Genomic DNA, 12268 nt, shown 5'->3' with positions numbered 1-12268 from the left:
CTTGAAGTGAGCACCCATTTTCGCTTACTGAAGCATGATCGGGAAAAGTGGGGATTTGGATATTTTCTGGGATTTTTTGCCGGGAATGGATTTGTGAATGAGGGCTTGAATTTTCGTTGCTCCTGTATGCGCAAAACCGGTATTTTTTTTCTATCAAGGGCTATTTTTATGCATATTTGCAAGGGAAATGTAATGATAATAACAAAACATTCGCTGATATACTTTCTATATACGCCGTATATGGATTTTATTTCCGTGGGAAGCAAGTCGTATTCTGTATCCCAGCAGCCTTGGACCCGAGCCGGGTTTAATACATATATGGATACAGCAAAATAGTGTAAAGTACAATACAGTACGGTCCCTTTACTCGCGTACATGAATCAAATCACGCACGCATCACCATCCCCGTAGCCAAAGAACTCCGTTATAAAATAAATAAAATAAAATAAACTGAAAAAGGAAAGAAAATGAGTGAGATATAGCCGGCTTGCGCAACAATCCCTCGAGCAATGGAGAACAGTTGCTACATACTCTGAACACAGTGAGAGCATTCTTTGAAGAAAGAAGAAGAAAAAAAGTTCGCAAAGGCAGGCAAACGAAACAGCTTGGCGGGTGTCTTAAATTCCTGATCTAGCGTCGTAATTATTTACACTGAAATAATAAGATACACTACGACACTATCCGTGGATCTTCCAGTTTCCAGCGCATCAGCCCCAGCCCCAGCCTTAGCGGCTATTTGGACCTTTTTGCCCCCCTCAAAAAGAAACTACCGCAAGTGTTGCAGGCTTAACCCAATTATGAAAGGGGATAGTGAATATTCCACAGGACACTTGTACATGCTTCAAAAGCAATTTTTGTCGCTAGGGAATGCAGAATGCTGTATGTTTGTATAATATATAAATCCCACGCGCTGTGACTGTCGCTGCTCTCTAACTTGGTATATTCACCTTTTCTTCAACTCAACTGGCTCTATCAACGAGCTGTTCAAGTTAGAAAACCAACAATAAACCCTAGCTTCTCTAATCAAAAGCCTCAGATACCCGTCCTCACATCACTCCGTCCTGAATCCGCACTGAAGGCAAATTGCCATTGATATATCTGCCGTGGTATGTCGTCCTGAAGGTGTATTGGACGAAATATACGGGGGATACATCCCTTCATACAAGGTTAACTATGATCAAAGTGGATGCCATCTCTTTACGGAGCACATCGTTCTAGTGTGTTCATATCCATCTTACTAGCTCGTGTTTAGGATATTGATCTTAAATTGCCACTGCTCAAGTAATTCAAGCAACAAACCATGGGCAAAAGAGCAAAAACCTAAGGGAGAAAATGGATCTGAAAAATGTTATTCCGAAAGGCTATAAAGACTCCTGAACGCTGAGTGCTCAGCTGACTTCGTCAAGCTTCAGATTGTGCTCCGAATGCTGATGTCGGAATGCAGATTAGGGCTTCTGAAATATTCTCCATGTAGCATGCTAGTTATCATTGGTTGACTAGTAGGACGCGGAATTGGGCTTGAGAGCCATTGGTTGAATTTATCATAGCTCTCTCCCCCCTTCGGGCTGCGTACATGCATCTACGGGTGTCTTCATACCTACGAGAAAGAAAAGCAAAGGAAGCAGCGGGTTTCCCCAAATGGATATCATTGCTACGTCATTGAATTTGACATTCACTGCAATTAAATCTGGTATCGCAGGATCTGAATCAACATGGCTGGCGCTGAAGCCCGCGATCACTGCACTCGAAGACGAGAAAATATATTAGCCTCGTTCGCTATCACCTGAATTTAGACAGCAGAGTCGTCAACTTCGTACACCCTCCTCTATCCCCTGTGGTCTATGGCAGGGCGCAGCGTACATTCTACGTGACGAAGGACTAGACCTAGGGAATTGCCTCCAGGAGCCTCTTAGTCGAGACGAAGTTATCCCAGCACCGATGAAGGAGTAAGCCCAAGTTCCCTTCCTTGGGTACTCTGATCGTCATCATTACCTTCAAAGCGCTTCCAACTGGAAGCCATTTCTAAACTTTACTGTTGCAAATTCCAATGGCTTCCTTGCGATGCGAATTTCGTTGGACAGTGTGCCTGCAAAATTGTTACTTACGTTAGCAATTTACATCTGCAACACCATGTGATTCTTTTCTCTAATAGAGGAAATAATTGCTTGCGTGATCCCGCTGTGGAATCCGACTCTCTTATTTTAATGGCAAATGTACCACCACCACAAATGTGGGATTGTTGGGGGAAAAGTCCAACGAATGATATGGAGAATGGGATTTTTATGGTTGTGGAGAGGTAAAGGAGTTAGGGTTGGGACGCTGATGGAGGAAGGGAAAGTGTTTCAGAAAGATCATGGTAAGTCATTTCATTCTCTAATATTCAATCTTGCGAGAATTGATTTGACACCGATGAGGCACCGGACACGTGGGTCGCGTCTTGTATGCTTGACCTTATCACAACCGTTGGGTCGGCTTTCCTCCCCGATGGCCTACATAAATTCTTCTGTTTATAAGGATATGTAAAAGATCTCTGAAGAAACATTTTCAACACTCTCAATTCCTTTTAAAATAACGGGATGCTGTCCAAGAAGGCCAACAATTGAACTTGCTGATGGGAAAAGAAGCCTTCAGCAATTGTTATTTGAGAAATATACCCGATCAGCTTGGTCCCAACGCTCTTAAATACACCTTTTCCTTCACAGTTTCTTAACGTCGAGGCATTGATGCCACCAATTTTTATGGCAATTATTGTCATCATAACACATATAATCGGAACAAAAAATCATTTTTTCGGTTAAACACATTGTGACCCTTCTCTGTCTGTTTCCATTTCTCCATATGTTCCCTGATCACATACGGTTGGTCGAATGTTCTCGGGTAGCGACCAGATTGGTCCTCTGACACCAAAGCACTATCGACTTTTCCCGGGCCATCTTCGATTTCGGAGATAAATAGTCTCCGAACTGGCCCAGCTTAACGCCCAGCATATTAAAACTGATAACTGGTGTCGTGAGTGTTGGGTGTAGTCAACTACGTTCCCGTTTCCATCGAAGGATCGCAAAATGCCATCTTCGCCGACATGTTTAAATCCACCAGGGGCATTTTGAAGATGGCTCACGACCGGCACGCAGGTCTTCAGCGCCATTATATTCAACAAGCAAGTTTACAATGATCACGACAATATGGTCCCGAGTCACCTCGCACGGGGCGGGGTTTGGGTGTCTCGTCAACATTCTATACATTGAGGTAAGCAAAACTTGACTTGGTAATAGTAACGCGTAATTGTACTCATAATCGGTTTCCCTAGCACTCTCGCAATGGCAAGGAAACAAACAAAACACACAAGAGGCAAGTGAGGCAGCATTTCAACCACCAAAAAAATAGTGTGGAACAAAAAATTCAAATTCCAAAGGTCAATTAAATTTGCTTGCTCGTATCTAATGTTCTAACTTATATCCGAATTTCCAATACCGGAACTTGCTGCATTATAGGCTTAAAGGTAGAGGCGAACAATCTTCTTTACATTACCTACATCCGTTGGGACACGGAGATTAGGTCAAACTTTGGAAATCATGATTATTTTCCAATTTCTGTTTCATGTATAATAACTGGGTAGCCCAATCGGTGTGCATCGGTGGGACTGATACCCGAGAGGTCACTCTCTGAGAGCTCAGAGAGTTCGCTACAGCCATCTTCCCTCCTCTGATGCCCGTCCCGATCCCAGCAGTCCTGGATTACATCGCCCATGAATATGTCCACTATATTGGGAAGCCTTTCATGTATATCTTTATCCATATGTTCTGGAATTGTGTAGGTCATAATTTTGGAAACTGCCGCATCCTCACGACAACCCTGCACAGTGGGATTGGATAGTTGACAGATGGGAACTTCAAACTTCCTTCCTGTAACAGTGTTGTAGATTAGGGAACTGAAACAAGATATGTCATACTTGACTGATAGACCGTCTCCATTGATCTCATCAACATTTAGATATTTAGGAATGATGTGAGTGTTCTCAAAGTAGTATGATTTGAGTATTTGCTTGTCCGCAATTAAGATGCTTCATGAGGCGATAAGGACATGCTTTGAATGTGCATATGAGACTGCTGCTGCTTCTCATGGTCAGTTCAATTGCTGAGCCTGACTTAGCCTCTCCTCTGATAAACATTTGTCAAGATTCCTCTCCTGTGGAAGTGAGAGATGGGGTATATCTTAAACATATTAACATGAAATTCTAAATGTTCATGTATTCTCTTTTCATATTCAAGTGGACATTCTAGAGTGACTAACTCTAAAGCAGTCAATAGACTTCTCACATTCTAAAATGCACCTTTAGCGCAATACTTTTCAATGATTGAATCAAGTTAAACATTCTTGGTGGAAGGGGGAATCACCTGTAGTGACCAGGCTGCGCAGGTAGGTACTGATAATTGATCTTTAAATAAATCAAATTCGCAATACTGCTACTCAGTTATAACCTCATATAGTTATCATAATACTCAACTAGCCAATATCTGTGTAAATTAAATAACTTTGATCATTGATGCGGTTCATGTTAGCACCAAGAGGCAGCATAGAAGACTTAGTGAAATTACAGGATTTAATAGAGAGATCAGTGCTGAGAATAATTTCATATAGAAATATTTGTTACTATTGTACATGAACAAGGGTATGAGCTATTTGATGAAGTTATCAGAGCTAAAGAGACTGCAACCAGGTGCTGTCCCTTCAAGATCTCTATCTTCCATTAACTTCATTTGAATGCAATATTCAGAGAAGCTGAAGCAACACACAACATCATTACAACTCTGTATCTGTCAGTACATGTCTTCTTCATGTTTAATGATGAGGCAGTTCACTTAGTTGGGTAGTTGTCATTGTCATTATTACTAATACCTCAATGGCAGCTTGATAGTGATGTCATCTTGTCAAACGACAACTCCTGTTCTACCATGGCCAGGAACAGGATCACAGAGAGGAGCTCCATCTAGATTCAAGAAGGGAGAGGACATATCAAAGAGAGAAAGAAATGCTAAGTGTTCTGGAAAGACCACACTTCTTAGCACATAAAGCAATCAATTTACTCATTATGAAGAAAAAAAGTATTCTCAAGAATGATGGAACAAGAAGTTTTGATTTGACCAGTGACATATCTTGTTTCTTTTTCTCAGCAGAAAATAAGAGCACTGATTTGGTTTGTTATATTCGAGATAAAAAACATGGCTTCTTAAGACAGTTCCCCCACCACACCCCACCTTCTAAAGCTAATTCGACGGATGCTCCCAACACCGAACATTAAGCTAAAACTTCCGACAGGGCCACCCCCCATCAGCTCATTCATCATCCTCTCGTTTGCTATGGCTTCGATGGTTGGGACAATTCCACTATTGCTAAGTTGAACTTGCTTGAGAAGTTGAGACTGGATCTTCGCATTGGCTTCCTCTTTGCTCCGCGGGTTTGCACCATTGCTGTAACTTATAGTTATGATTGAGTTCATACTTGCTGCATGGCTGCAATTCTGCCTGTGCAATCCAGCCATTTTGCTGGAGTTTTTGGCATCTGCCAGCACATTTCTGGCGCCTACTGACCATTAGTGAGATACGACATCTCTACTGAGGATGGTCGCCTTCCTGGTATACAAATGTGAGGACGCAGTGGGGAGCATCAGGTCAGACGTTGAAAGAGATGAAAAGCTTGGGTCCATCAACAAGAGTAGACTATGCCATCTTATATATGACCGACAGCAATCTCGGAGCCACAGAAGCAGAACAACATCACCTGGTGATAATTCCTAGCAATGTAACTGCGTATCGATGTACGTTAGTGAAGGGGACGGCATGGAAGAACAACAGCATGCGGCATGACAACAAAACATATGGATGTGATTCGGCCATACTCCGCAAGGACCTTTTTATTTTCCGGTCTTCGAACCAAGTCATCTGCCACCTGCGGGTTCCAAAAAATGTGGATAGCTAGAGGCACAACTGCCAGCGCACGCATATATTCTCACCCTAATGTGCGCGCAACATTTGGGGGGGGGCGCAAAAAGGGCAACCTGGTCATGCAAAGCTGCCCAAAATAGGGATTTTATGCCCAAGGTGTTGGTAATTTTCTTCCACTGGGTTTGTAAGCAAGGCTTACAGCGCCCTTAGCACGTGACAAAACCCCGCATTAGGTGGTGCCGATTGGCTAGATATTGGTTTCTAATGAATCTTGTTAGTTGGCCGAGACTTTGGTTGTTACGCTCCGCCTACTGCACGTGATCTAGAGAGCCCCGCACCCTACGCGATATTCGTCATCGGGTTACATAGCCCGGCTAGTGTTGGACGTGTATTTATTATCTCCCGAATCCGCTGGCCGCTCCTCAGTGAATCGTGTCCTTTACTGAGTCTGCAACAAATATCACGAATTACGACAACTATTTACTTCTTCTTTATTCTGAGATCTTATCTTTCTTTTTGATTCCCTATCCTACTATTACAACGACGGAAACTTGGCATTTGATTCCTCGTTCCGATGTACCAATGGGTGAACTGATAGCCCCGGGTGGTTGGGTATATGTTGAAAATGATCGCCCGAATGACCCTGATGCGGATCCAGATGGAATCCTACCCAAATCACTTTGGGTCATATGTGGCAATTGATTGAAGAAGGCAGCAAGGAAGAGATGTATGCTCCTGTTGTGGACGCTACGAACTGTTTCTTTTTTGCAATCGCTACCATGAGCGGATGGACCCTACGGGCTGGTTGGTATTGTTTTAGCCTACTTACATGGTAGATTGGCAAAGCCTGTTTATATGAGGCAGCCCATTGGTTTTGAGCCAGGTATTCCCACAACACTCTTCTGTGATGTTCTTTATACGGTTTAGACCCAGCTGCGAAAATTTGGTATGATTATCATGAACCTGCCACTGCAGGACAGGATGGTTTTACTAAACACCGCTACCAACATGGTGTTGGTTGCATTTAATATCTTGCAGTGAACACAAGTCCGGACATAGCGAGAGCTGCCTCTCTACTGGGTCAATGGAATTCCAAGCCTACACTGAAGTGCTAGCATCCATTATTACATGTTTTTTGTTCCCTAAAAGGTACGATCGACATCGTACTCAATCACCAAATGAAGCCACGCACGTACGCGATATTCGTCATCAGAATCAACGTTCCCCCCAGATGGTTTGATTTGGATGACTAAGGAGGAATATGGAAAAAGTGAAGATTCCAGAGAATGCTGTCTGTTCTCCTTCTACTTCTGCATATCCCTTATGGCTTCATCAACGTGGTCTCGTATCTACTGCACAAAAGACTAACTAAGTAAGCGCCAAACATTCCAGGAAGCTATTGCTCCTAAAGAGCGTCTGGTTATTATTTGCAAACCATTACATTGGCTGTAACGCGACAGTCCGGCGGACGATGCAGAAATCAAGGTCGATGTCCATACGGAGGACAGCTCAGAAAATCTCAGTGGAAATTTTGCATGAGGACCCTAATATCCTTTTACGTTTTGTCCTCACCATCGTCGATGTGAATGGCAGGGTATTCAAGCAGACGAAACTTCCGTCCCTGACGGAGCGTCCCAGATATCCTGGTAGACCGTCTCCGTATGCCTGCCAATCATGCAAATCTCTAATAAGAATAGTGTTGACGAATCTTTGTTCAACTAATTCGTCACGTGGTTCTAAGGTGCGGTAGTCGACCTTGGTCTCAGTGTCAATCGCATGGGCTACATCATGAGCATCGGTTGTGTTCACCCTCCTCAGCGGATTTACCTCATAAGGAAAATCTTTCTTTGATAGAGACTGCTTCAAGTCATCGACACTCAACCAGTGAGCGGAGTCATGTATTCTGAATTGATCATGACGATATCTGAAAGCTCACCAGTCTGATAAGGAATACAAGAGGAATGTTTCCCAATGAGAACGACAACGACGGGAAGGCCGAGGAAGTCGTCATACTGGAGCAATACCTGCCACATATGTTTTACAAAATGGCCGGCGAGTCTGGTTGCATGGAACCAACGTCATGAATATCCCAATCAGGAATAACTGATACTTGTTGGGGTACGTCGTAGGGATTGCGTTTTCCGGCGTCAAGAGAACTCGGGGTTTGAACTCCAGTTTATCCGGATCTCGAAAAGCAGCGATGCTGGCACGTCGATTGGCCGGTCGACCAGCTCCTTGCTGAAAGGGAATGAAAAAAGGAGCACTCGCGGCCCATTTAATGACGTTATTACCCACATATCTCTTTGATTCTAAAATTACACTGGAATAGCAGGAGGTACCTATCAACCCGGTGGAGTTCCCAAACCTCAATTTTCTCCCAAACCGAGTTAGGTTTGCATGTACACTCAGTCGTGGTAACCAGGTGTTCTAGAGCATTATCTTCAATGCTTCCCGAATTTCCACCAGGACGACTGGGGTAGATGGCTGCCTTTAGCGCAGTTTGTCTATAACAATTCATGACATAGCTCAACCAACGAAGTTCCAGCCCATGCACTCCTCGGCTACAGACCTACCCTCCGGATTGATGTCAGTAATCTGCCTTATCCAAGCTCAATTGAGGCAATCCACCGGGCCAAAGAAACACAAGCAATGCAGGAAAAGATTCAAAAACAACTGGAGAAGGCCAAGACTGCACAAAAGGCGTACTATGACTCTAAACACAGCGCAAAACGCTTCCACGTGGGGGACTGGGTGCTCCTCAATGCGAAGAACTTCCGCATGCTCTGCCCCACTAGGAAATTAGATCATAAATTTGTTGGCCCTTTTCAAATTATTGAATCTTGGAATACACAGGTAGTACAGTGAATAAGAAGACCATAGCAGGCAAGACGGGACTATCGATTCCTCAACTCTTGAGTATAACTTGCGATTATGGGACCTCACAACACCTCAAGGACCTTGGACATTTCCCAGGGCCACATTTACAAAGGGCATTACCAATGCAGCCGCCTCCAACTGTCATAGAAGCAATTTTCCTGGCCATGGCCACTGTTTTACAGTTGCCCTTAACACCATCACAGCACCTCGCGCTTCACACGTTATCACTCGAAGGCAACCGGACAAAACTCTTTGCATGTCAGAACTACTTCAAAACTCCAATACCAAGAAAATCTGTGTGAAAGTACACGGAGATCTTCCGACAGCCTCTTTTTCCAGATGCCTCTGCTCTTAACATTATGCAATGAACAACTGTACCCCGCTGATAATTCTCCTCTGTTTTAATGCGGGGGATTGAGGAGTTTACTAGCACGCTCAGGGGATGTTGAGCTGTATGCAAGATAACTCCAATGACTATGTCACAGACGGCTACAAAATCAGCGCAAAACTGGAGAGGTATAATCAATGTCAATATGAAATCTGAGCCACAGAGAGTGATAAGCAAATGGTGAAGCAACAGTCCCGCTAAAAAAACTTCACCGGCAGAGAAGTATCAAGAAATTGAGAAAGAAGAGAAGAAGCAAGAAGAGCCAAAAAACTATGTCACAGATGGCTACAAAATCAGCGCAAAACTGGAGAGGTAAAATGAATGTCAATAAGAAATCTGGGTCACAGAAAGTGATAAACAAATGGTGAAGCAACAGTCCCACTGAAAAACTTCACCGGCAGAGAAGTATCAAGAAATTGACCAGAGAACGTGATCATTTTCAGCATGTATATTACCAGTTGTTGAGACGGGGGAGAAAAGCAGGAAGAACCAATGACTCGATCAGTCATCCAAGCCGACTACATCTGGCCTTGGACTGGACGATATGAGCGTTGGTTTGGGAATTTGCCGAATTTTATCTTGCATCACTTCCCTCTGTGTCTGCACGCAAGGCAAGTTTGTATGCATCCTAATGTTTATAGGAATCAGTCTATCGGCTTCCATCCTTCCCTCTGCTTCTTCATTTCAGTGACCGGAATGGTTTCCTTGCCGGGAGTATCGACCATAATTTTTCAGAACTGTCTATCTAGAGTTGGAATTATGGTGTGGATGTGCTAAGGAGGTCAGTATCAGGATGAAATGTCCGGCATGTAGCCATGGACAGTGTGCAGTGTGCTACTATGGAAATAACCAGATCAATGACAGATGGCTTCATGAATCAAAGGGAAAGGGGTTGATAAATTCACTCACTACCCAACTACGTACACTCCTCGAAAATACACTATTCTAATCAAAATATGAAATATACGCCACCGTACACCCAAAATAACTAGCATTCCAACACAGTCAATATGTGCCCTATCCCTCAATTCATTGCTAATAAATTAATCCGAAATGTCTACAAAACCATCTTTCCCCAATCCACCCATGCCAGGCCTTGGCCCTGCGTATGGCCGCTCCTGCAGAACGGGAATATTCTCCAATGAATCGGAACTGTTTATCGCCTGACAAGCAATCTTGAGGATTCTTCAAGGGCTGCAGACAACCACCGTAGAAGAGGGATTAACACCGCTGCTGCCAACTACCCGTCCGGCATCTGTCCTATAACTACACTGTAAGCTGCGCGGCAGCAACAGGGGCGACTGTGAGGTGTTTACTCGCCCCCATATCAAGCTCCTGTTCTTTCATCTCAGTGAGCGTAGGTGTCCTGTGTATTATTACAGTCAAATCCGACTGTGGTAAATTTGGATACCATCAAAGCTGAGGATTCAGCTCTCCACAGCAGCTACAGCCAGTCATGAATAGTTACTCACAGAATACAATCTGTATGAGAGTACTCTGTAGAATTAATACTGAAGACTACTAGAGAATTTGCCTATAGATACAGGCAGACATCCTGGGAGAAAGTGAGAGCTTCAGAAAACATTGAATGCAAGCTTAATAGGTTGTTCAATACATAGATCCTACGCTCTTATATTGCAAGTTCCCAGTTCCGCTACATTGACTATAGTTACTATTTCCCTTACAGCGGCTGTGTTTCCTGGCCGTCCCCATCAATTCGTCCCTCCCAGCCTCCTCCACCCATAAGGATTATCCACTCTCTCTGTCCCAGTATCCGAGGTATGTTCTCCTCTACATTACATTGGCATTGTCTAATCGTGAGAAGACAGACTGGACGTGACAGGTATGCAACCCCATAAAAGCTCCGCATCTTCGTGTCGCATTTCTTCTCATCAACGTATGGAACTATTTGTGTTTGGACTATTTCTGTCACTTGGCCCTTTATTTTACCCACCGGTGTCTCAGGGAATCCCATGGCTTCATTTTAGCCAATAAAGCGTTGTGCTATTGGCCAGGATATGGATATTGATTTTTTTTTAACTGGTTAAGGATGGATTAGTCCAAGAGACCAAAAACTTCGTTCTTTGGTGGTTGGTTATTGGTTCTGTGAAGAATATGACAGCAGACATTGTTTACAAAACCTTGGACACAGCAGTACTTAAGTATTTTTGCAATTTGCTAAGGCTTACGGAGTAAACGGGCAGAAGCATAGGAAAGGTTTAAATCCCCCTCTTCAGCATGTTTTTAGGTGGATTCCAGGATAGGATAGCTATAATAGCTCAGAGGTAACTGATCACACGGAAGTGTTGGTGTTGCGATTAGCCGTTGCCCGGGCGACGCCCCGCCGCACGTGATCAGGCATATTCCAACAACGAGAGATCAACCATTCCACCAACTTGTTAGGGAACCAGGCAACCCCCTACGGGATTGTACGTTGGTCCATTATAACGGAGCAAGTAGACTACTGGGCGATTGGGCCTTTTTGCCAGACAGTCCAAGCTTTACTTATACGCTATGTTGCCTGTCATCACATTGCGCGACGGCTACCCCACCACCCCCCCCGAATGCCACTCTTCTCAGTGGTTCTAGCTAGTTATGAATACAGAAATGCTCTACAGTAATTCCCCGATTGGAGGGTGATCTTGTATGCTCTCTTGGGTTCTATCTCAAAGAGTTACAACAGGACCTGGTGTCATAATCATTATTTAATCATTGAGTCTGTGGGGGGGGCTCTGAGCGGAAGAACTCTGATACACCGTAATTAGGGGACCTATCACTCTACAGTTACCGATGTAGGCGACTGCACCAGGCAACGTGCGCAAAAATCGCGTCCGTACCCTCTTTATTTCAGTAGTCGCCGGTCGACGTCGGTCTGATGCTCGTGGGTAAAGGGCAGACGGCGTGTATTTTGGGGGAAAGGGGGAGCGGGGTGATAGAGCGAAATAGGTAAGATAATTCATTTCCGAGTATTGCTGAATAGCTGAATGCTAGGCATTGATGCATTTAGATGAGCGTTGTGTCAGGTAGCATACATGCGTAGATCGACGTTCCGGTACGGTAT

At 44.1% G+C, this 12268-nt stretch overlaps 5 protein-coding genes across 5 annotated transcripts; 1 reads left to right on the top strand and 4 right to left on the bottom strand.

The window, feature by feature from the left end:
- Positions 1-1994: 1994 nt before the first annotated feature.
- Positions 1995-3145, bottom strand: PADG_12316 (uncharacterized protein; the record flags this gene model as incomplete). Its single annotated transcript, XM_010764653.1, has 3 exons — positions 1995-2086; positions 2858-2972; positions 3035-3145. 3 exons carry the CDS (start codon positions 3143-3145, stop codon positions 1995-1997), a joined length of 318 nt encoding a protein of 105 aa, XP_010762955.1.
- Positions 3146-3576: 431 nt separating this feature from the next.
- Positions 3577-3971, bottom strand: PADG_12315 (uncharacterized protein; the record flags this gene model as incomplete). Its single annotated transcript, XM_010764652.1, has 2 exons — positions 3577-3902; positions 3950-3971. The coding sequence occupies 2 exons, from the start codon at positions 3969-3971 to the stop codon at positions 3577-3579; spliced, it is 348 nt and encodes a 115-aa protein (XP_010762954.1).
- Positions 3972-5227: 1256 nt separating this feature from the next.
- Positions 5228-5539, bottom strand: PADG_07534 (uncharacterized protein; the record flags this gene model as incomplete). The annotated part of the gene is made up of 1 exon (XM_010764470.1): positions 5228-5539. The coding sequence occupies one exon, from the start codon at positions 5537-5539 to the stop codon at positions 5228-5230; it is 312 nt and encodes a 103-aa protein (XP_010762772.1).
- Positions 5540-7413: 1874 nt separating this feature from the next.
- PADG_12314 (uncharacterized protein) lies at positions 7414-8807 on the top strand (the record flags this gene model as incomplete). Its single annotated transcript, XM_010764651.1, has 2 exons — positions 7414-7601; positions 8468-8807. 2 exons carry the CDS (start codon positions 7414-7416, stop codon positions 8805-8807), a joined length of 528 nt encoding a protein of 175 aa, XP_010762953.1.
- A 1666-nt stretch (positions 8808-10473) lies between these two features.
- PADG_12313 (uncharacterized protein) lies at positions 10474-11182 on the bottom strand (the record flags this gene model as incomplete). The annotated part of the gene is made up of 2 exons (XM_010764650.1): positions 10474-10573; positions 10893-11182. 2 exons carry the CDS (start codon positions 11180-11182, stop codon positions 10474-10476), a joined length of 390 nt encoding a protein of 129 aa, XP_010762952.1.
- Between the last annotated feature and the right edge of the window lie 1086 nt (positions 11183-12268).

The sequence above is a fragment of the Paracoccidioides brasiliensis genome (genome assembly GCF_000150735.1).
Source record: "Paracoccidioides brasiliensis Pb18 unplaced genomic scaffold supercont2.11, whole genome shotgun sequence".
NCBI lineage: Eukaryota > Fungi > Ascomycota > Eurotiomycetes > Onygenales > Ajellomycetaceae > Paracoccidioides > Paracoccidioides brasiliensis.
The sequence above is the reverse complement of the archived record's forward strand: the minus strand, read 5'-3'. Positions and strand labels throughout refer to the sequence as shown.